This window comes from Arctopsyche grandis, chromosome 2 (genome assembly GCF_051622035.1).
Source record: "Arctopsyche grandis isolate Sample6627 chromosome 2, ASM5162203v2, whole genome shotgun sequence".
Lineage (NCBI taxonomy): Eukaryota > Metazoa > Arthropoda > Insecta > Trichoptera > Hydropsychidae > Arctopsyche > Arctopsyche grandis.
The window spans coordinates 4,343,635-4,369,793 of NC_135356.1; the positions used below are offsets into that span (position 1 = coordinate 4,343,635).

At 30.9% G+C, this 26,159-nt stretch overlaps 2 protein-coding genes across 3 annotated transcripts in view; both read right to left on the reverse strand.

Annotated features, from left to right (window-relative positions):
• Nucleotides 1-1,540: 1,540 nt before the first annotated feature.
• On the reverse strand, nt 1,541-3,452 carry LOC143922844 (uncharacterized). The gene is made up of 4 exons (XM_077446198.1): nt 3,399-3,452; nt 2,144-2,380; nt 1,853-1,969; nt 1,541-1,786 (listed from the first exon to the last, which is right to left on the reverse strand). Exons 1-4 carry the CDS (start codon nt 3,450-3,452, stop codon nt 1,541-1,543), a joined length of 654 nt encoding a protein of 217 aa, XP_077302324.1.
• Nucleotides 3,453-4,578: 1,126 nt separating this feature from the next.
• Nucleotides 4,579-26,159, reverse strand: part of LOC143922970 (circadian locomoter output cycles protein kaput-like) — a 37,948-nt gene continuing 16,367 nt past the window's right edge. Inside the window, exons 2-10 of one of the 2 annotated variants that reach the window (XM_077446422.1) lie at nt 22,242-22,390; nt 10,881-11,062; nt 8,837-8,954; nt 8,659-8,754; nt 8,506-8,572; nt 8,143-8,381; nt 5,775-5,922; nt 5,492-5,617; nt 4,579-4,944 (exon numbers count right to left, since the gene is read on the reverse strand). In XM_077446422.1, the coding sequence (XP_077302548.1) occupies nt 5,494-5,617; nt 5,775-5,922; nt 8,143-8,381; nt 8,506-8,572; nt 8,659-8,754; nt 8,837-8,954; nt 10,881-11,062; nt 22,242-22,390 (1,123 nt within the window). In that variant the 3' untranslated portion in view covers nt 4,579-4,944; nt 5,492-5,493. The remainder of the gene's footprint in view (nt 4,945-5,491; nt 5,618-5,774; nt 5,923-8,142; nt 8,382-8,505; nt 8,573-8,658; nt 8,755-8,836; nt 8,955-10,880; nt 11,063-22,241; nt 22,391-26,159) is intronic. The other variant, XM_077446423.1, reaches the window with a different exon arrangement.

The window sequence follows — 26,159 nt, forward strand, 5'->3', positions numbered from 1 at the left end:
AATAAATCAATTTTCCACCAAGATTAGAATATTTTATACGTACATATATTTATTTTGACAGACATACATACATACATATGTATATATATATATATATATATATATATATATATATATATATATATATGTATATTTATATACATGTATATTTACAAAAATATCGTACATCTACATATTTTTAGACACATAATTTAAGTACTAATAATTTAATAAGTAATAATTTTAATCAATATATTTTCAAATTTGTAAATTAATAATGAAATATATTTCATCTTTTTGAATTAATTTCTGAAAAAAGCTCATAATAACTGTCGATAAAGTTTTATTTTTCAATTTTTTTTTGTATATAAAAGGTGGCCAGAAAAAAGAGCACTTAAAAAAAGTAAAATTGGATAACTCATGCCTAATGAAAATATTTTAATAGTATTTCTCATTTTACGAGAATTTAAGTTTATATAATACATATGTACATACAAAAATGTATGAATATATGTACATATTAATTTTCATAATAAGCTTCTGTTTAAGTTTCAATTAAACTGAGGAGCGAATTAAACTCAAATATATCTTTTCGGTTTGTTGATATTCACAGTGAATTTTAAATACTTGAACTAAATAGTCTTGTTTTTTTACTATTTTTTTTAGTATAAAATAAATAAAAAAAGCACTGATAAATAAAATGAAGTGTTTTCTGGACATACATACATAGTATAATAACAATGAAACATTTTCTAATATTTGAGTTTCCCATTAACTCACTTTTAACCACTAATAATATCATCAGTTTAATATACATATAATATAACATTCATTAAACGTTAATAATAAAATAAAAATATGCCAACTAAAATTTTTCATTTGAAAACATTAAACAGACACAATGCATCATTGTCATATTTGAATTTCTCTAAAGGAAATAAAAATTTTAAAATCAATAACGTAACTTTCAAATATTGAAGATTAATCCTTAATTTTACAAATACAAAAATATCACATTTATTTTGTTTTACTTTCTGTCTTTCATTTACTAACGTAAAAATAATATTATAAATACAATAAAAAAATCCATTTCTCTACTTATCAAATAATAGGAGTTATTAAACTAATATTTTCATAATACATATAGTATATTATATGTACATATATATATATATATATATACATATATATATATATATATATATATATATATATATATATATATATATATATATATATATATATATATATTATATATTTATTTTATAAATGTGTATAGTAGAACCTTGATTATCTAGACTAAATGAGAACTAAGATGGTCTAGATAGTAAAAAATCGGAATAGTTGAGAGGAGAAAATAACTGTCCTTTTTTTTTAACATCAGATATGTACATATGTACAAACAAAATTGTTAATTTTGCTTAATGCGGAAAATCAGGATTCTACATACTGAACTAAGATAAAAAAACTCGTTTTTTTTAACCAGTAAATATACGATAGAAATTTGTTGGAATTACGAAACAGATATCAGAATTATGTACACATTTTTACACAATATAAATTATCCCGGCCGTTCTACATTTTGACTGCCATCAGTTGACGAGAACAACAGTTGAGCTTGATGCTGGGACATTTGCATCGGTATGAAATTACTATGCTCGGGCATCTGGTGATGATTTTGCTGGTCGACTACTACTTGCTGAGATACAGAAGGGTGGTGAACTGGTCTCACCGGAAAGATTTCCGGTGATTCGTTCCATTCTATTGTGTTGTTGGCTTGAACGACACCACTTAATGGAACGGCTACCTGAAATACAATTTCAACAATATTTAATTGATCGTTGTATTTTACAAATTTTGTAAAAAGGCGTACGTTGATGATCGGTGGCAAAAGGCCATATCTCGCCATAACAAGCTGTTCAGACACTCTGCGCAACTCTTCTTGTTGTAGTCTTATCATATGTTTCAGCTCTTCATGTTTCTTCTGCAACTATCGATTATATAATATTATACATATATAATATAGTATATTCGTAAATATGAACTAAGTATGTACATGAAATATTACTTACTCAAAAAGTAATAGTATTTTATATAAAAAAAAGTTTCATAAATTGAATAAATAATACATACGTAGACGTTGTAAATGTAGTTAAAATCACACCTGGTCTTGCATTTGAGCCTGATTGGATGAGATAATAATGCCTATTTCAGAAGATGATGGCAAAGCTTGCACGCTCTGAATAGTGATTGCTGAAGATATAGGCACTGTCAAGAATGACTGTTCGTTAAGTGGAGCCAAAATTTGTTCACGATTCAATGGCTGTAATGGTATTTCCTGAAGAGGCTGGCTCTGCAGCTGAATTGGCTGTGTCACTTGCGGCGGCGACTCTTGAATTGGCTGAAACTGTTGAATTTGTTGGTAAGCAGAGTCTTAATGTTGGTTTGGATAGGAACATTGATTCTGCTGCACAGAAAGCCATGCTACATATGTACATTATAACTGAACGTTAAAATGAAACATTATTGTACACATACCTTTTGTCAAATATTATCTATGTGCATATATATACATATAGGGCTGCCAACAGGTCTCTTTTTAAGAGAACATGTTCTCTTTTTTAACACAATTCTTTTGTTCTCTATCTTTTTTTTTATATTATATCCAAAATGTTCTCCTTTTCAATTTTCACAATAATTTGTCGCAGTCCATACTATATTTTAGTGGAGAGGCTTTTGCCCTATCTGACCAAAATGCCAATGTAGAAAGAATATTTTCCATCATCAGTGGACTAAAGAATGAAAATTTCCAATGTCCGGGGTATTTTAAGGGTTTTCATAATAACCGGAACATACATATATAGTTAGGACCATGAAAAGTGCGCTTAAAAATTAATTATTGAATTTAATCATCTTTATTTTCACTCTCAATTTTATCATCTCTGTTGCTATATTTATCTGCACTGCTAATTTGGTCCATAAGTTTCTTATTTTCTTTATAAAATTCTGAAGATGAAATATTTTTGTAATCATATACTACGCTTAAAATACTTATTTCTTTCTTTAGTCCACTGTCCGCTGATCATATCACGGAAAATATTATTTCTACATTGACAATTTGGCCAGGTATTGCAAAAGCCTCTCCACTCACGTCATATCTCGTGAGATAGAATGTAGTACGTACTGCGGGAAATTGTTGTCAAAATTGAAAAAGAGGACATTATGGTTATAATATAAAAAATATAGAGAACAAAAGAATTGTGCTAAAAAAGAGAACTTTTGGCAACCTAGTTGAACATAATCACAATCCTGGGACTGGTACCCAGGTTGTAGGATCGTCTAATTGTAATCCCGAAATCCCGGTCGAAATTTTGACTCGGGATTGGTTTCCAAGTTATGATTAGTGAAATGTGACTAACTGTGTTTATAAATCTAGCTGGTGACCGTCCGGATGCTAATGAGTCAGCAGACATCGATGTTGTATCAGAACTATGTCCAGAGCCTAGCACACAGTTAAACTTCTTACTGTGATTCCTTTTAGAACTACGGCCTATGTCAGAAGTGGTCGAGTATTTGGATACTCTAGATGAGCGTTTCCGCCAAGTGCCCGACTGAAATGATGATCCTTCGCTTTGTGATGAACACCTGATGTTGCTCGTAGAATGATTATTATAGTACTTGGCACACTTCGTTTCTACCCCTGGAACCGTAAGTGTGTGTAATGTGAATTCTGGGTCTTTGTTACAACTTTTCATCACGTCTTGATAACTGAAATGTTACATTTTTTATGAGTATATAATCAAACTGCATACAAACATATATGAATTTAATATATGGTGATCTTTTAAAGGCATATAAAAGGCTTTCTTAACCATTTTGATCTGCGAGGCAGATTATGGTAATAGTTTTGGTTTCGGGACTCAATAAAAGATGAATAAAATAACACATAACAACTATTGATTCATTTTAATAAAATAAAATATAGTACTTATATTTGTAACAAAATTAAACTTTATAAATGTGAATCTTGGCGTTCAATAAGTTTTGAAACATCATCAAAACTTGATGTTATTTAAAACAGGCTGCAATTCAAGTCTTATTTTCAAGCTGCAAATTTGGTTTTTTATCATGCATACCTATATGTACATACATATGTAGATAAAGTTGAAAACCCCGACTCGCATGAGTATTATCATTGACAAAATCTTCATGAGAATCATCAAACCAACAATTTAAATTTAATTTTATAAAATCAACTATATTTTTTAAGATATATCATCAAAAAATGAACTGTAGAAATTTTATGATTATATTTCATCTTCAATAAGTTCATTAATAGTCAGAAAGGGGCAAACTTCTATTTATCCATTTTTTCCTACACAATTTTAGCTTACCTTTAGAACTAATTCGTAAATGTTTATTTTAAAAAAATATCTGAAATATGACCTGCTTGTATAATCCGCTTTAAATTGGATAATCAATACTAGACAGTAGTTTTACAATAAAAAATTTCATGCCTACTGCGCAATGATAATTCAGCGATGGATCCAGGAATTTTTGAAGGAAAGGGGGGGGACTTTTTGTAAAAATAAATAAATTAATATAAAATTTTTTAATGTACATGCATCTACATGATAGGCCAAATGTCATAGTATATTATTAGAATTAAATAACTTTTTTATTAATTAACTAATTTCAATGACATTACATGCAATACATATCGAACGTATATGTAGATATTTGTTCCTCTAGGTGTAGAAGATTACATCTTTCAAGTAAGATTCGTTCCATTGACCGTTGCTGCCCCTTAAAGTGAAACTTTTTCGACTGCATGTTTCTTAACATTAGTTCATTTTTGGGGTTCTAGTTTTTAAATTTCTGTCAAAACGTCTTTCTAAGCTGCTCGATGAGAACATACGTATACATCTTGCTCTTTCAGATATCCTCACAGGAACAAATCGGAAGCTGAAAGGTCGAGTAAACGTGGTAGCCAATCAATCTTAGAACTTCTTAAAATTTCATTCTCATACTAGAATAGATTTCTTATATCCCCCCCCCCCTTCTACCTGAATCCACCCTTGTGATAATTGTAGCCACTTGACTTAACAATATTATATATATATATATATATATATATATATATATATATATATATATATATATATATATATATATATATATATATATATATATATATATATATATATATATATATATATATATATATATATATATATATATATATATATATATATATATATATATATATATATATATATATATATATATATATATATATATATATATATATATATATATATATATATATATATATATATATATATATATATATATATATATATATATATATATATATATATATATATATATATATATATATATATATATATATATATATATATATATATATGTATTTATATAGCAAACAACGTCTGAATACCAAGATATTCTTGCAGTGGTTCAAAATGTTTTTTGTATATTTGTAACATACCATCATACCAAAGATATTTCGCGACCCATTAGATAAGCCAAATGATTCAATTTTAGGTCACAATAAATCAAAACTTCAGGGATTTTTGCAACTGTAGTCGAAACCCACAAGCCAAAAACCTCCAGTCTGAAAGATCAAGTTCATGCGAGTATTTTTTTACATTCACTATCGTTAGTTAATTGTGAGTTAATTCTCAAATTTGTGAATGTTTAACGATTACATTTGTAGGTTGGATTGTCTGAACGAAACCATATTCAATTTCAATTACATATCTTTGAAATACCTGACTACTCGGTGAGTGCATACGACAAATTCGGGCTTGGAGTTCCATTGATGGTATGTTATATAGAATCTTGTCTGTAACCATATCCATTGTTGGCCTTTGGTTAAAAATCTATAGTAACACGAAGTTCCCTCACCCTTTTGCATTACTGGAATGTGTAAATAATGATTAGTTTAAATATGAATTTATAAAATAATACAAAATATTTAGTCTAGGACAGTAACTACCAATTTTCACTCGCTCACTCAATTATTAGCTCTACATTTCTACATGTCAATTGTGCAAGCTTACCTTTATTAAACCTGCATATATTATAAAAGCAAAGTAAAGCCTTCCTGAGATTTCAAGAATTCAATATCAAAGGTCCTCCAAATAAAAAATGTTAAAAATGACTGATATATGTACAAGGGTACGCAGATAATTGATTTTTTATAAACTTCTATAATAGCACTGATTGATTATGAGAAAAATTCGCTTTCTATTTGAAAAATATTGTAATTTTAATTTGATTTGTCAATTCTATATTTTTTTGATAATTAATTATACATATGTTATACAAAGAAACGTATTTTCTACACTTTTTTAAAAATGATTTATTCATTTTAATACTTTTGCCTTAGAAATTCATAAAAGTCCACATTCAAAAGCCACAATGGTGTTCATTCATAGTATGGCCATATTAAAAAGACATATCCAGAAAAACTTTTACATTCAACGATTTTCATTTTGAAACTTTTTAAACTTCTACACAGGTGCTTTGAATTTAATTTAATTTATGATCATAATATTGTGGGCCGACAGGTCCAGACCAATAAACTACCTCTACCACACTAGCTGCGCATTTCACTCCGATTCACCCCTCTACCAGTGGCGGCTCGTGACAATTTTTAGTGGAGGGACTGCACTGAAAAAATGTCTAAAAAATGTCACCATAAATGTTCTATCATGTCATAACAGGACAAGATAAGCACAGTTTTTGGCGTACGACCACTTACATGTGGATTTAAATATTATTGAAAAAAACAAGCAAAATTCACCACCCATTTAAGGGGTGGTGAAAAATTGAAAAAAAAGCTTATATTTAAAATTAAATTCCAATATTCGGTTTTTAAGTTCTACAAAAAATATCAATGATTTTTTTTATTTAAGTCCAGTATTTCCCCAATCATTTATTTTTCTATGCTAATCATAGACTTCGTACACTCTATGCGACTTTTACGTTAAGTTCTAGTCGCGAAAAGTGTAAAGTTTGTAAATATTTTACTGAATTCTTTTGTTCTTCCATTTTTAAAAGAAAAAATCTTAATATATTAAAATAAAAATTATGAGAAAAAGTTAAACAGGAGTAAACAAATATACTTTCAGAAGAATACAAAAGTTTGTTGTTATCAAAATGAAAACGACTCGCTGGAAATTGGATGAGGGCTCGTACACGACCAATTAAGAGTAAAGAAAACGTATAAAATAAACGAATAAAGCTGTGATCGTGCGAGCCACCGAATCAAATGAAAGAATAAGCGCGCGAAATCTTAGACAAAGTGACAGGTGAATCGACGACAGTGCTGCCGATATAGCTTTTTTGGAAATAAACTCAGTCTAGAGGCGATGAATAGGGCAAATTATTAACGTGTGTGAGTGAAAGAGAAAGAGCTATCTGCAGTTGCAAACATCTGTCTCGTTCACTCACATCCTTAAATTCCTAAATCTCTTTCACGGCCTCTCTGGACTGCAGACACAGTAACACTTTACAGCCAGCACAGCAACATTTTAATTCATCTGTCACCATCATTGATGTATAATACACTAGATCCGCCCTCACGTGTTATACTGGTCTCCCTTTTGGCGCATGCAAAACACATGGCGCATGCACAGTTTCTCTTAGTAGGTATGTAGGTAGGTACCGCTGCGTCGTAGGGATAAAAAACCCAACTTCCCCGCTAGTTAAACCCCCCGCACCCCTCAGTTAGTGAAGACAAGATCTCCGACCGAAATCACACGTCAGGGTCCATCTATGTGTATTATACATCAATGATCACCATACAAGTTAGTGGGGTCTTCGAAACAGTCAATATTACTTACAATATCACCCTTTTGGATACGGGTAATATTGTAAGTGATATTTACTCTGTCGAAGGCCCCAATAGTTCGTCCATCCAACTAATAAAAATAATAAAATAAATGTATTATTAAACATGTATTTTATAATTTCAGACGAAGTCTGCAGCCCGACAGTCCATTGGGACGAACCGCCACTGCCCTCTACACGTCCACGCTATAATATCATTTTTTAATTAAAAATATTTAAATTTTCTCAAAAAAAAAATCACTATCTGTACCTACATATTTAGAATATATTGTAAATACTTACAAGCTTCGTGACACTTAACAACTTTTTCCAAGTCGTCAAAATGATAATAATCGTAACCAGAAGTTCCCAAAACTTCGAACGGTAAATATCCTATTATTGGCGGTGCTCTGTGATCCAAGAATAAAAATTTCCATTCTAAACTGTGCCTAGATGTAAATTCAGTCTTAGATGAATCAACTACAGACATGTCTCTGATCAATTGAGGTATTTGTAAACGACCGGTACAAACAAATAACGAACTGAAATCCAAAAAAAAAAAACTACTTTATTATCGTCTTTGTCGTAGTATTAATATTTAATATGATTAACAATATCAACGTGTCCATATTTTCATATGTAGTTATATGAAATCAATTGACATACCTTGAAAATGGGTCACTGGGACCAGAACTATATCTGTTTTCAAAATCATGTATTTCATTAGTTATTCCTATAAATATTACAATTCAAAATGAAACCCACCAATCAATCGCTTCAATAAATCAACTTATGTAGGTAAGATAGTATTCAACTCACTAAAATATCCTGTAAATTTTACCAATTCATATACGGCTCCTTCACGATAATTTAAGCAGCCTCTTTTTAAATGACAAGCGAATACGACTTGAGTATCTGCAATAAAAGAAACCGAATTTAAAAACATGCCATATTAAAATTTCAATGACGCGAATATATATTTTTTAAATTAAATAACCTTTATCGTCCATATGGCCAGATGTAGCCGTCCTCGTATTATTCTGAAGCATTCTGAACAAATTCTGCTTATCATCATCGAAAGTTATTTCATAGATGGACGTGTTTAATAGTTCATCCTGTGAATTATTATAAGTCATCTTCATATAAAAGTAAATTATACATAATATACATTCAAATTTAAACAACAGTACAGTACAATCGCGATAAGCAATCAACATACAAATATGGAAAGAAAAATCAAAATCATCAATTACATTGTATCTTGAATAATATGAGCATAGTTGTGATAAATAAAACACAATTCGCATACATTTAAATAAATAAAACATTGTAAAAATGTGAGTAACATACGGTAAGGTAATTTATTCGCTTTATTTATAGAATTTATGGTGTGTGTACTGTTACATTCGTGGGTGATGTGTATTTTGTTGTTATTAATATTTCCGCTGCCACCAAGCGTTTTTGCGGAACGCTACTCCGTAAATAAAACTCACTTTATTTTATAAGATGATTATCTTCTTTAATAGTAGTAAGTATACACGAGATTAGTTAGTATTACACGTTACTAGTTAGTGGTTACTAGTTAAGTCGTCTAATCGCGAGTCACTAGTTAGACGGTTCAATTGTATGTAAGTGATTAGTAAGAGACGGTTCGGTTGTAAGTTAGACGGTTCGATCGCAAGTGATAAGTAAGAGACGGCTCAATCGCAAGTGACCTTCCATATGTTTAACATCAGTATATATTTAATAGACGTAACAATTTGGACCAATCATAGTTCGTGATAAAATAGGGGGGAACTCGAGTTAAGTAAAACAATATCTTAAGACTTTAATACTTTGACCCTTGAGTGTATCGAGAAATGGTTTTCACACAATTAGTTACGCAGCTTTAAAAGGGTTTTTGAGGGAATACGATTCGAGTCGAGTCGTGTGAAAAATGCTGGTAAACTAATTAAAGACAATATTTTTAGTGTTTGCATATGTATCCCTTGAGGGTAGATTTCACGCAATTCGTTGTGCGGATTAAGAGTCGTGAGAATAATGCAGAAAAGCGATAAAGTAAGTTGAAAAACGATATTTTTAGTGTTAACATATGTGTCTTGAATGTATCGAGAAATGGCTGAGTAGATGCACGCAATTTGTTGTGCAGGCTTAAGAAGGGCTTTGATATTTTTGGGGGAAACATAATTCGTCTCGCAGATTGATTTAAAGGTCGTGGGAATAGAATACAGCTAACATAAAACAAATAAAGACTTATGTAGATATAACAGTACACAAATTTTATTATAAGAAAATATGCATTAAATCACGCATTGATTTTTAGATACATTTTTGATGAAGGTAGAAAGCGATATGTGATTTTTCTGAACAATTAAATCTCAACTATGAAATTATATGCTTCGTCTCTACAGCTACATACATATTATACAATGGATGATTCCATGATTAGATTTGAAGTTTTTCTTAAATAAAATACATATTATATTTAATGAGAAAACATGGGAAGTTTTGATTTGGTGCAATTAATTGTTTAATGCAATATATAATAATTGTAAATAGGTTTTTGAGCTCTTTTTCCTATTATGCTGTACATTAACATTAGAATAATATAATACTATGATTACTAACAAAATTAAATTAAAAATGTAAAATAGAAAATGATCAGTAGATCAGTAGCTATTAAAATAGATATTAGATGTATTGTGAAAATAATTTAGTAATAATAAAAAGCATTTAAAAATCAAAATCCAATATACAATATATTATATAATCGCTAACCCTTTTTGCGTTTTCGACAATTTTTCACAATATAAATGGATCAATGGCAGCTTAAATGTTGTCTTGAATAATGCTTACATATGTATGTATGTATGTATATGTATAACATCTGAAATACTTACATTTAATTTGTTTGCAATAATCGCACAATATGTATAATATATAATATATGTATGTATGTAGATATTAAGTAATGCATTTCGGCGCCGCTTAGCAAACACAATCGCAAAAAGTACATATGTATATAAAGTGGTAACACGAACCGGTAAATATCCTAAAAGCGATGTGATGCCCTCAGATGCGTAGCTGATTTTCCCCGATGATGTGAACACCATGATGAATCCATCAAGGGCTTCCAATATCAGATGTGTAAACTCTTCATTGGAGAGAAATGACGGTTTCCAATCCTCTTGTATCTCGTTTATGCGGGATCTGAGAGCCGTTTCTGAAATAGTCAATTCTAATAGTTAATAGACATATACAATTACTTTTATCTTTATAAATTGCAAATCGCAAATTTTCACATTGTGAAAATTTAAATAACATTAACTTTGATATTTTTCGCAAGAATGAATATTTTTAATAGCGCAGTTTCATGCTTTAAAAAATCATAAAATTGTATATAGTTCATATCAAAGTTGCATTTGGTAGAAATACATGATTCTAGTGTGTCTACTTTTAATTGAGTTTTTTCACTAGTCCACATATTATTTACTAATAAAAATATTTTTTCAAAGGGGGGGGCATTAGATCCAGGTTAGCTCCATCTGTGATGGACGTATCCTCATGTCATTATTAATTCGTGCGCAAAGCTTTGCCAAAATAATGTTACCTTCCTGTTGGTATTTCCTGTCTAAGCTTGGCTCGAAATATAAATGAGAACCTAATACATACATATGTAGTTCATTGAATTTTATATATTATAATTGTATCTTTATAAAAAATATATGTAAGCTTAGACCATTTCGTTTTTTCTAGATATTAATTTTGCAATTTAAAAAAGTTTTTTGCAAAAAGAGTATTCGCATTATAATATATTATAGAAACATATAATATATATTATAGAAACCGGTCTCCGTGACGAGCCCAAATGTGAAACGCTGGAAAACGCAAATATCGGAAGGCAAAGATCGAAAGATCTTAAGTCGAAATATAAAAAAGTTGCATGGTAAACGGTACATACTCACTTAATTTGCGCGAGCAGGATACAACAGGAACAAGAGGAACAGGCTTTTCCTCCCGTATTAATGTGCGCGCGCAGAATATGGGAGGAAAAGCCTGTTCCTCTTGTTCCTGTTGTATCCTGCTCGCGCAAATTATGTGATTATGTACGTGAGTATGTACCTTTTACCATGCATCCTTTTTTTATCTTTCGACTTAAGATCTTTCGATTTTCGATCTTTGCCTTCCGATATTTGCGTTTTCAGGCGTTTCACATTCGGGCCCGTGAGGTAGACCCATAATCAGTGACGGCTCGTGGATAAGATATCTGGGGGTGCTGCGGTTGATTAAAAATAAAAAAAATGTTTATTTGGATTATATTTTATTATTAACATTAAAATTATCAAAATTAAACATTATATGTATTTTATTTCATCAAAAAATTGATTCTTCTATCTTTTTTCCTTGAAAAAAGGTTTATCACCTTTTTTCAATTGACAACATAGAAAAAGCCGTCAATATTTATTGAACCATTGTACTTCTTATATATGTATGTTTTTATTCTATTTATTGATGAAAAAAACCGTTCTGGCTCAGAGGTAGTTGAAGTTGTAAGTAGAATTTGAATAATTTTTGTTATTTCCACACGAACCTTGCATAAATTGATTGCAAAAATAAGTTTTAAAAGTAATAATAAATCATTAGCACTATGCATTTCTTTCCTTGAGTAAAACACTTCCAATTCAGTTTGAAGTTTTTCTTTATCTAGCATTGGATATGATTCAACGGTTAGTAGTAGATCTTCCATTGGCATTTTCTTACAGTACTTTTCAAAATTTTCTTTATTAAATAATTTCACAGCTTTTAACTCATTAGAAAAAGTATATATTTCTTTTATATCCTTAATAAAACATTGCAAATATTTTTGGCTTCTATAATATGTGCGATACTACATATATGCATATAATATATGCATCACATATTTTGGCTACGTACGGAAAATACGTACTTTTGACTTTTGATTTGAACTGGACGACTATTTAGAGAGATTTGAAAGCTGAAAAGTACTACAGATGAAAGATAAAATACTCGACTATAGATTACAATATTCATTTTGAACAGGAAATTGTCAGATTTTGAGACATCGACCGAACAACACCAAGATATAGAAAAATCTCGCGATTAAAAAAACACATATATCTCTGAATCTTGTGCCAATCAACATTTTTTATTACCAGAGTCGTGTTCACTGGGCATAGATTTATAAGAAAAGTCATATCTCGTCTCTGAACCAAAAAAAAATCGTCATTTGTCGAACAGTGTAATCATTCCTCTGCTAACGTTCCATTGAAAAAGTTTTTCAGACTCATGGGAAATTTTTCCAAATTCAAAAAGAATGATTTTAATGGCTTAAATAGTTTTAAAATTCTGTTATAAAAGCTGGTAAAAGGTTTAACTAGCGTGTTTTGCGGTAATATTGAATCCGCGTCATCGCAAAATTCTTTCAACTGTTCTACTCTTATTGTGAAAATATAGAAATGTTAATAAATTTTTACTCATATCACTTCGATATCTATTTTAATTTATCAGTATTTTCAAATTTTGACAGTGATTGTTTGATGCAAGTTGTTAATACATACCTATATCCAAAGTTTCTTCAGGTAGACTTTTTATATTTAAAACTTTTACTTTGACACCGCAATCGGGTAAAAAATACATAACCAGAATCGGGCACAATTTAATATTTCCTTGATTCGAACAATCTGAATAAATGAGTTATATAAATGAGTTAATATAGAGTTATATAATTGATTAGCTTAAATCAGTTTTAATTGAGTCAAAATAATATGGAACGAAAACATTATGAATGATCGCTTCCGCTTTTGTTATTGCACAAGCAAATTTTTCTTCAAAACATTTCCTAATTAATTTAGAAGTGTAGTCGTTTGATCGAAACGAATGGTTATGTCGAATTGAATGGTTACACTAAGATGCCAAGATGTTAAAACTGGCCAAACATTTATTGCATTTGACGACACTATCCGTTATTCCTTTTTTAATTAATGGAAATTCTTCTTCCAATATTTTATTAAAAATGAATTTTCTTTAGGATGTATGGATGGTAAATGGTCTACAAAATATAAATTAAATTAGACATGTACATACAAAAAATCAAAAAACAACAGAATAAAAGCTCATAACGGTGAGTAATATATTCTTCAGCACAAAATTGCGTCGCACAATCAAAAACGACAAGCCAGAAAAGTGACCAGTGACAGCACGTGACCGCTATCCACCCGACAATATATACTTTTCTTAACAACTAACAATTGACAATTATAGCCGAAATACGAAACTTTTTTTTAAGCTTAGCAGCGACGGTAGATTTTACAAAATAAAGGATAAAATCAGTCATTTTTAGAAAATAAAGATAGAGGACAGAGCATTGAAATAAAAGACTGCCCTCTTAAATAACGGACGTATGGTCACCGTAGCTATGTATAATTGAACTTTAAAAAATTATTATTTCAATCATCAGGGTCTGTGATTATATACGTACTGTTATGTACATCGCTTATCAATGTAGTTCCCACAATAATCAAATTCACTTTCTTACATTCATATGTATATGTACGTGACTAACAAGTCCATTAAAATTCCTGTAAAGGGATAGTCAGATAAGACAGGAGTGCCCATCCCAGGAATGCTGGCCTTTGCCCATCCCAGGAATGCTGGACTTTGCCCAACCCGAAAGATAAAAATCATTTATATATGTAGATCACGATTCGATCACACAAGTTAGTCATCACTAGTCACCGGAGCCTGAGGGGGCCGTGTATTGTTCAAATGTTGTAAATGCATTGTTAAAGGTTTGCCGAACAATGGATAGCACTGTGACTATCCTACCTCTAGTCATCACCATCGAGACTCCGAGAGTGGTAGTCATTAATATCGACCCCGCAAGTGACGGTCAGCACAGAAGCAGAACAAAGTAAACCAAAGCTTAGTCAGTTATGTTACTCATTTTTGTTAGTATTCTACCAATAAAATGTTTTAAAAGTGTGATAATTTCAGAATCCGACGTAACGAATATTATTGGGTATTCAAATATTTACCGTATTCCTCACATATGTATGTACATACATCGAAATATAACATTTTTGTAGAACATTATGATTTTTATAAAATGTCATGTAAGCAAAAAAAAAAAATTGCAAATTTGACAAACCAAAAAACGATTTTTTCCACACTATTGAACGTATCAAGATGAAAATTTATATTTCTATTCTTTATGTAATCACTTAGAGTTGATAATGATTTTTCGGAATTCGTAAACCGGAAGTAGTAAACCGGAAATAATTTTCATAGCAAAATATTTTTTTTCCTTGAAATTAATTCTATCTTATAAACATTAGTAATAAAAAAAATTGAACAAAAACCGACGACCGGAATTAAAAATTTTGGCTTATGTGAGTTTCCCTGCATTTTACAATTTATCTACCCTCAAACTTGTATTGAAAATATTGTCATAGCCGGTGTGTCATTATAGATTTTTTTTTAAATTTTGTCTCGGTCACCAGGCAACAAAGACAAACGACAAAAAAATGATATAGTAAAACTACTAATTGCGAATAATAATTTAATTTTTAATATTCGCCTTAATAAATAATAGTAAATATGTATGTACATATTTACTGTGGATTATGACCACAGCTCTTATGTATTCATTGGACATACATACATACATACGTATTTTGGCGGTTTGTGTTAAAAAAATAATTTGGCACGTAAATAAATCTCGTTTTATTATATATCGTCATGGACGTGAGATTAAGAAGTTCGCCCTTTGAATAAATATCAAACAATGTCAAATCTCATTTCTCCCCCTCATATTTGAATTTTTTACAGCATACTCTGGTACAAAAATTTTGTTAGGTTTCTGTCAAAGCGTTCCAAGAAATGTTATCGCTATGTAACAATAACAAAAAAAAATATTGAGCTGCCAGTTTTGTGTCCGTGAATTTTGGAAAAAAATACATATTTAAGCAATTTTTATTTTTAATATTCATTTACGTGGGTTTGATGTTTCATTTCATGGTAAAAATTTATTCCTTTTTCAGTTTCGGTTCCGGATTCCTGTTTCAATTCCAGATCAGGATTATTTTTTCAGTTCCGGCTCCTAAATGTATAAAAAAATCCATTCGTTGTGTGTGTGTGTTATTATTATTCGTTGTTTGTGTGTATGTGTGTGTAAATATTATTTATTTCGATTCAAATAAATTTAATAAAAAAACAAATTAATGTTTACCATTAGATTAGCCATGTTTAAGCGGTTTATTTTACAAATACCGAGAGAAGCTTGGTAAAACAACTAGTAATTTATAATTTTGTAACAATCTAATAACTGACCAACGTCATAATAGTCATAATAACGTCATAATCAACGTCAACGGCATATGTTAACAATCGGTAATTGGATTATTAGTCACATTTCGGTCGTCACAAAGACAATTTTTGCCATTAAAATCGCGAATACGCAATATTTGGCACTCAAATTCTCGTTAGTATGATAGTTATCGTTAGTATGATGGACTTTTCGGCTGCTAGATGTTCCGTTATAGAGATTTTAGTGACTTTGTGACCAGTAATCACCGAACCCAAAAATCATCACCAAAATGGATATGTCACCACATACATACATATATATATATATATATATATATATATATATATATATATATATATATATATATATATATATATATATATATATATATATATATATATATATATATATATATATATATATATATATTGCTTGTGGTTTCGAGAAAATATATATCATATAAAAATACATACATATTTATTTACTAGGATATGATCTCTATGATATATCCTAGTAAATAAATATATGTATATATATATATATATATATATATATATATATATATATATATATATATATATATATATATATATATATATATATATATATATATATATATATATATATATATATATATATATATATATATATATATATATGACAACTTTCATTTGAAATTACACTCGATCTTTTCTTTGGAGTGGTCTTCAATCACATACATATATATACAATTATAAATATGTAAGTAAAGGAATGCTTTAGAATTCAACAATGTGTTTATGTTTGGTATTACGAATAAAGGTAACGGTATCGTATTACGATAACTCTAAGAATGTGTTCAAAACAATAAAATGTGAAAAATGTATTTCGCCTTATGAATCAACTTAGAGTCTTATATTATTATATCAACATGTTATAATAATATGGGAAAAACGATTGCGATCGCAAGGGATGTATTTTACGTAATGTACAAAAGACTGCGACACACTCGTCTCTCCCAAATCGCACCAGAAATGCAATGGACTAAGTCAAGTAGCGCCAATTAATCTTGGTTTGAGTATGATGGCTCAGCAAGAAGCAAAACGATTAAAGAATAATTCATTTCAAGATCTTCTTCTTGTTAATGCCTTGTCCGCATCCGGACGTTGGCGATCACCTCGTCGATTATTTGAAGATATCCGCATCAGTCTTCAGCGGCTCGGAACAGATCTTCGGCGCTCACATCGGTCCATATGCGCATGTTTCGAAGCCAAGACAACTTTTCCTGCCAATCCATTTTTTACCATCTATTTTCCCCATGGTTATCAAACGAAGAAATTCGTATTTGGACAGAAACAAGTTCTCTGCCTTTTTTTCGGTCCACGGGATCTTCAGCATACGCCTGGTAGACCCACATCTCAAAAGCTGATCATCAAATGCGGCTGATCATCCTGGTCTTCAGAGTCCACGTTTCACCTCCATGTACATACATAGTAACACCGTCCAGATGTATGTAGCTCTTCACGAATCTCAAACGCGTACGAAGATTGAGATGCTTGTTTCTAAGCGCCGCTTTCATTTTGATAAATGCTGTTCTAGCCATCTCGATGCGGATTCTGAGATATTCATCTGGGTCCATCTCTACATTCAGCCAGGTACCCAGGTATTTGAATCTTTTTACTCTTTCTAACACCTCTAACTTAGACGTAGTCAAATTCCAATTAGTCAAATTATATCACAACTGAAAACACACTTCAACTATGTATAACGGTAGTCGGTACAAGGTTAGATGGAATATATTCCAACTAATGTTGGATTGCACTGTAACATATGTACATACATATATACAATTCAATTTTATTTTTATCTTTCGTTTTTAATTTAATATAATATCATTTACAAAAAATATTTGTTAAATAAATCTGCATTGACAGCTTGTCTCAAATGTAAGCGGAGGAGATTCAAACTTCTACGTGATTGGGTATGAATTTCTCAGTGCAGTAATTAATATTATTATTGATCGCAAGTGGAATAAAGATATAATATGTGTTATTGTTATATCATTCATGACAGAGTGCATTATTACTTTTGCTAGTTGGCGTTCCTGTAAAATGATAAAATATCACATTACTATTAAATGATGTAATACTAGTAGCCTGTGTGCACATAATTGTGCACTCGGCAGAATATCGCAATTCGTATCAACAGAATTTATAACACTGAGAAACACAAAAATATTCCCGGAGCGGAAACTAATCAATCTTTACTAAGTTTGATTAGTTTCCGAATATGATGATGATTTTTCTTGGTTCGCGATCGTTTACGAGATATGAGCGTTTAAAAAAATGCGCAATTTTTACAGTTTTTTGGCTCTTGCGGTCATTAACTCAAAAACTAGTATTGCTGCGCTCAAAATGAGTATTGGAATCAATAGTCAGATGTATTTTATATTGATTGTAATTTTCTATTTTTTTAAAATACTTATATTTAATTGTCTAGCGAATTTTAAGTCAAAAATATATTTTTGCGTTTTCATGCTATTTTGCGTTTATTTCGCCAGTTTTTTTTATTTCACCACGTTTATAAGGATTGGCTTTCTATCTCAATATTTTTTTTTAATATCTAAACGTACTAACTCGAGCGGTAATTGCGTTAGAAAAGCTTTCATTGGTGGCCGTGTGCGAACAAATTAGTGATGCAGAAGCGTTGGTGCAAGCGAAGTAGTCCGACTGTTTACGCGTTCACAATTTTCAGTTACAAAAACAATTTTTTTTGATTGATATATTTTACAAATTGTTATTACTTCTTTTAATGTCCAGAACTTCGGATAAGCAGAATAAACGTATTACAGGATACAAGTATTTTTAAATATTGTTAAACGCAAAATATAATATTTAATGTTTTGCTAAATATTTATGTCGGTGTAACGGTATAATTGAACAATTATATTTGAAAGTGGCAGAAGTGGCAATTTTCAGTTTCAAAAACACCATTTCTGTTTGATTTAATTCACCAATTGTTATCACTTATTTAAATTCGATATGTACAAAATCTATCCCGATAATGATCAACATGTTCGGATATTAATATTATGTCAATAAGGTTATATGCGGGGGCGACTGATTATATTTACATACATATGTATATATATAGAGCGTTAGAGCAATGAACTTTACGTACATATATTCATACATAGAACGGTTATGGTTTCTTACGTTTTAATAGCTTTGAAGCTTCGAAGAGTTAACTTCGTAATATAGTAAACTTCGTAATATAGTAAACTTCGTAAATATAGTAAACTTCGTAATACATAAATACATGGCTTTTCTTACTTAATCTTGCGCAAGAGGCAGAATACATACAAACGTCACTGTACAGCTAATAAAAACTATAAATATAAATGTACGGATAAAATAATTTTTGATTATGTATATGTATACATATGTACATATATATTTATATATAAATATATGTAATATATTGATGAACCCGGCATGCGTTGCAATATTAGAATAAGGCATGTATTTCCCGTTTCCATTTCAAGTGATGGTTGGAACTCAACAACGTCTCTTCAACGCTGTGTCGTCATAAACCAACTGGTAACGTGGCTACCAACAAACACATTTCTTTGGCTACACAATGGCGCTTAAAACTTTCGCGTCGGTAAAATCGTAGTTACGAATATTAATATTACGAGGTTTTATCCCGTATTTTTTCACGGTAAGCTTCCCGGACATGCATACAACAAATCCTGAGAGTTCCATCGTAATCGGTTCAGTGGTTTAGGAGCCTACCGCGACAAGCAGACATTCAATTTTATATATAACTAGCTGTATTACCCGGCTTCGCTCGGTATTTGTAATATAAACCGCTTAAACATGACTAATTTAAGAGTAAACATTTTATTGAATTTATTTCAATAGTTTTATTTTATATAAATTTATTTGAATAGTTTTATTTTATATAAATTTATTTGAATACTCATTTGTTTTTTTTTTATTAAATTGACCGTCACGAACAAAAAAACATATATAGTAAGTCTCTTTTAAAAAATTATATGCCCGTCCCCGGGTCTGCGCCCCCTAGGGCTCCGACGATTTCTACGAACGAATGATACATACATACTTATTTACAAAGTCTCTTTCCAAATTATATATTAGTTATATATATATATATATATATATATATATATATATATATATATATATATATATATATATATATATATATATATATATATATATATATATATATATATATATATATATATATATATATATATATATATGCATGTATGTAGGTAAACAGCTCCTTCCCCAAATAAGCATCACATTTACCGTATAATAATATGCTTTAAATCGGACATATTAGGTTGATGCATAAAGTAACGTCGTATTTTTTTGAGAAAACAAAAATTAATATTTTCAGAAAAACTTTATTAAATTAATTAATGATGTAATTCCCATTATTGCTGATGACTGTCTCCCATCTTTCACTCATCTTTTTAATCCCATTTGAATAAAAACTTTCGGGTTTCGATGTAAAGAACGTGTCTAGTGCTCTTTTCACCTCCTCTGTTGATTTTTTTTCCATTTAAATAATTTTGTAGAGATAAATATAAGTGAAAATCAGAAGGGGCCAAGTCAGGAGAGTAAGGTGGATGCTTTAAAACATCCCAATTGAGCTCCTTTAATTTGTGCTGTGTTATCATTGCAGAATGAGGCCGCGCATTGTCGTGATGAAAGACGACACCCTTGCGATTGCGATTAGTTGGGGTCGTTTTTTTACGAGTTAATTTTTGCAGCTGTTCACAATATTTCTCAGCATTAATTTTTTGGTTAGCTTGCAACAACTCGTAATAAATAATGCCCTTCATATCCCACCAAACACAAAAAGAATTTAGCAAACCACCGTTGACTGTTTCGAACATCGATAGCACCTCTGCCGTACACATCGCATATGTTTTTGGTTGTCACTGTTGCATTATGGCCTTTATCACATTCAAAAAGTGTCAAATATGCACTCCTTTCTCGGAAATTTTCAAAAATGACAAAGGCTCTGTATACCTCGACTGCTGAAGATAGACTGAAAAAAAATGTTGAAAGAAACCCTCCTCTACATAATACAAAGGCAACATTAAGAGGGCTGTACACCCGAAACCTTAATTTTGTTACCGTTCCTTTCTTCGATATATATATTGAGTGTATGTATATATTGAGTGAATGCGACAATATATATCAATATATATATTGAGTGAATGCGACAGTTGCGCTTCGACCACATAAAACGTATTTTAAATTGACAAAATCGAGGTTTCGTATTCTACTATTTTCACCTCCAAAACTGGACCAATTTAAAAAAAAAACCATCATCGGTATGAGAAAGATACTTTCTGTGCATCTATCGGCATATTTTTTTTTAAATCGACCGTTAAATAAGCACGCTGGACCCGTTTCGTGGGTGTAAAAAAGAGGCGATTTTATAGATGTTTGGCGGCTCCTATGTCGTATGAAAAATAATTAATCAAAAAAATAAAACGATAGATGCACCCCAATGGTGGATATCCATAGCATATTAAAAAATTATTTCTCTAGTGCCATAATTGAGGAAGGGAGAAGTATAGTACGTTTGTATGGACAAGGTGCTGCTGTCCAGCCCTCTTAAGCACAGATGCTAAAACTATTGGTTGAAAACAATATGTAAAATACGACGTTACTTATGCATCAACCTAATACATATATGTATGTACATATGTACTCGTATATTCGTTTCAAGTTGTTATTTAAGATGACTCGAATTACAAAAAAAAAAGTTCAATCAACAAAGTCAACAGAAGACTTTAAAAGGCAAGTCGCAAAAGTTACAAAAAGGGGAGAGTTCAACAAAATTTTCATGAAATGGATTTTCTAAAGAAAATTTTTCCGATATTGAAGACTGTATATAGTCCACCCTAAAGATTATTTAGCATCACTGAATGAGATAAAAAGCAACATCGTAATGTATGTAATGTACCGCATGTCAAATGCAATTTATGTAAATACATACATATACTATATGATGGATTCCGTCTAAGAATACAATAAACGTGAATATTTACCGTTGTGGTTTTTGAGGAAGGATATTGTCGATTTGAGAACGGTGGATTTGTCCATTTTTCGGCTCGAAGTCGATATCATGGCGTTCAACTCGTTCACCAGAAGGTTGAACTGGTCCCGTCTCTTTTTCTCGCTCAAGTTACGAGTTTTTCTGAAACAAAAGAGCGCAAATTAGAATAAAAAAAAAAAAAACACGAAAAACAACACTCCACGTGTCGGGTGAGAAAGGCTTATTGGACGTCATATAATTTTTAAAAGAAAACAAATAAATTCAAGGTAATTCGTAAATACGCATACGCCAGATTCGTAAATACGCTTACGTCAGATTCGTAAATACGTATACGTCAGATTCGTAAATAATATTAATATTCGTATACGTTGAAACTTTGCAAATTAAAAGAAAAAACAAAAAAATTAGCAAATTTGTAAATACGCATACGTCAGATTCGTAAATACGCTTACGTCAGATTCGTAAATACGTATACGTCAGATTCGTAAATAATATTAATATTCGTATACGTTGAAACTTTGCAAATTAGAAGAAAAAAACAAAAAAACACGAAAAACAACACTCCGCGTGACGGGTGAGAAAGGCTAATTGGACGTCATATAATTTTTAAAAGAAACCAAGTAAATTCAAGGTAATTAAAATCAAAAAAAATGAGCAAATTTGTCAGATTCGTAAATACGTTTACGTCAGATTCGTAAATGATATTAATATTCGTATACGTTGAAACTTTGCAAAATAACAGAGGTTACCAAAGTTCACAGATTACTTTTTTAGCTATACTTTTTAAACCAATTTGTGAGCATTATTACTAAAACAAAAATAATTTACGGGATGAAATCCAAATATATGTATGTACGTATCGTAACTTCATCTTTACTACCAGACATGTCTGGTAGTAAAGATGAAGAGATAAAGAGACGTATGAAATTAGGATGGAGTGCATTTGGACGGATGAATGCTGTTTTTAAATCAAAAATGCCACTCTGTCTGAAGAAAAATATCTTTGATCAATGCGTTTTGCCAGTGATGACGTATGGATGTGAAACTTGGACACTGAACACCAAGATGCTACATAAAATCCAATGCACTCAAAGAAGTATGGAGCGCTGTATGATTGGCATAACGAAAAAAGACAGGAAACGGAATACGTGGGTGAGAAGTATAAGTACAAGGGTAGTGGATATAGTGGACAGAGTGAAGAGATTGAAATGGTAATGGGTGGGTCACGTGGCTATAAGAATGGACGAAAGGTGGACACAAAAAGTGCTAAAATGGTACCTGAGAGAATGCAAAAGGGTGTACAGGAAAACTGTAGGGAAGATGGGTAGACGACATTAGGAAAATGTGTGGGGTGAGATGGATAAAAATCACGCAAAACAGAGACGACTGGAAGCGTGTTGGAGAGGTTTTCATCTAGCAGTGGATGGTGAGCGGCTGTAGATGATGATGATGATTGTGATATGTATTTTGAATTAAAAAATCAAAATATTTCATAGTAGATCAAATTTACCTAATGTTATCGAGGCGTTTCATTTTTTAAATAACATTATTTATAGGTGGAATATATTCAACTAGGGTTATTTACAAGCTTTAATAGTTAAAAATAGATTTACAGTTGGCAGAAACAAAGCAAAAGTAATCTGTTCCATTATTTAATAATACTTCTAATCCATTATTTTGTAACTACTTTAACCTTTTTAAACGGATTGCACTTTAAAGGTTGATGGCCCCTGCCAGTGTGCCCAGTCAAGTTGCATTGCAACTATTGCGTCATAAGATGTGAATTGCAATAGTATTTATTATATATTCGTTGCAATACTGCAGTCGGTATATGACAACATTACCAATTGGGATCCTACAAGTGTTAAGGCGCAAACACAGAGTAAAAAAATGCTAGCACGCCTGATCTATGCTATAGTACCCAGGTCAAAAATCACCCCTGTAGTGTTTTCGGTAATATTTTAACCTTGTGTCGACATCGGTTTGATAGTGATTGATAATGGTGTTTCCAATATTTGAAGAAATTCAGTAGAAACTTGTCGAAATAATTAAATTGTTCGAATTAATAATGACCTGAAGAAACACCCTTCCCAGCTGGAAAATACGATCAGGTCCATCACGTACGATTCTGTGTGCCTTTAAACTCAAATGCACTGTGACGCATTATATGTATGTACAGAATAGAATAGTTTACTCATACGTACATTGGTATATTAAATTTATATATTTCTTTACATATTTGCCACAGTGACATTACATAATACTCGCGTCATTGTGACCAGACATATAAGCATAATACAAATACTATATGCACAATATGTAAGCAAATTAGCGAGACATCTATGTTATAGATAATACATTTTTGAAATCATATTCAAATAGTGGTGACATAGTGGGTAGGATGGCTTTTGCCAATTTCATAGAGGAACCACCTCAACAATTAAATCAGATAAATTGGCAAACCCTGATAGGAAACGAGCGTCTCGTAGTGAGAAATATCCAAGTTTGACCAGCAGCATTAAAGATTATACTCAGAATAATTTTTTTTCAATCACGGTCAGCTTACGGGATCGAACCCGGTGACTTCTCGGTGCTTAGTATCAACGCAACCAGTGAGCCATGCTGCTTGCTATTCTATACACTATATAGTAAGTATGTATATGTATATAATACTCATATAGTGATTATCTCATTCAGTATATATATATGTACATATACTTTCGCCACTTTCAAATAAAACGGCTCATGCATAAATACTATATACGGATAAATGCACTTGAGATAACTGCACTCTCGAGACATCCAAACTTTCGAAGATGCTCAAGGAGAACTAACGCAATAGAGTCTCACTTCCGAGCCTAGAGGGTCCGCCCTGACGACAATTCCGACTTTTACCCCTTTTTTTGTGGAATAAGCTATTTTTTGAAAATTATGATTTTTCGAAATTGCGCCCCTATTCAGTGCATTTTTCCGGGAGCCGCAATGTATGTATATTTGTTTTGATCGGCGCTGTCGAATTTTAAAACCCACGTTTTAAAGCACACGTTTTTTTAATGTAAATAAATGTTTCAACTTTATAATTGAGTTCGCATTACAATTCCTAAAACGTGGGATGGATTATAAATTGCTGTGGTACATTCGGCTCTATGGTTTCCCGATATTTTTGTTTCGAACAAATTAAAGAACAAATTAAAAACTTGTTCAGAGTAAAAAACAAGACAGAAGTTCTACTTCCGGTTGTCGGATTTTGTTCAATTTTTTTTTTATTATTTAAAATCAGTATAATTACACTGAGCAACAAAAAATCACGTTTTTGAGTTACCAGAGCGGAGACTAACCAATCTTTACTAAGTTTGACCCACTGAATTCGAATTTGATATTGATTTTTGTTGGTGGGTGATCGTTTACGAGATAGGAGCGTTTAAAAAAATCCGCGATATTTACAGTTTTTTGGCTTTTGCGGTCTTTAACTCAAAATTTAGGATTGTTACACTCAAAGTGAGTATTGGAATCAATAGTCAGATATTTTTTCTAATGATTGTTATATTTTATTGCTTTAAAATACTTCTAATTAATTGTCTAGCAAATTTTAAAAGTCAAAAATATATTTTTTTTACGGATTTTATCTCCGTGCTATTTTGCATTCATTTGGCAAATTTTTTATTTCATCTCGTTTATAAGGATTGGTTTTCTATCTCAATATTTTTTGTTTTTATCTAAACGTACTTACTCAAGCGGTAATTGCAATTTAAATGCTTTCGTTGTGTATATGGTTGTAGCGCGTAATTTCGAATTTTCGCATGATCACAAAACTTCATCTATTGTTACTACGTACATAGATAAAGTAAAAATAATTATACAGACACCCGCTAATATCTGCATACATACATACATATAATATATCAGCATC

Excerpts from the sequence above, each read along its gene's own strand:
- LOC143922844 (XM_077446198.1), bottom strand. The coding sequence starts at position 3,452 with ATGTCTGCTGACTCATTAGCATCCGGACGGTCACCAGCTAGATTTATA. Across the intron at positions 2,381-3,398 it reads CAGCTAGATTTATAAACACA|CCAATTCAAGAGTCGCCGCC; the intron begins GTTAGTCACATT and ends CAACAGTTTCAG. Across the intron at positions 1,787-1,852 it reads TTTTGCCACCGATCATCAAC|GTAGCCGTTCCATTAAGTGG; the intron begins GTACGCCTTTTT and ends ATTGTATTTCAG.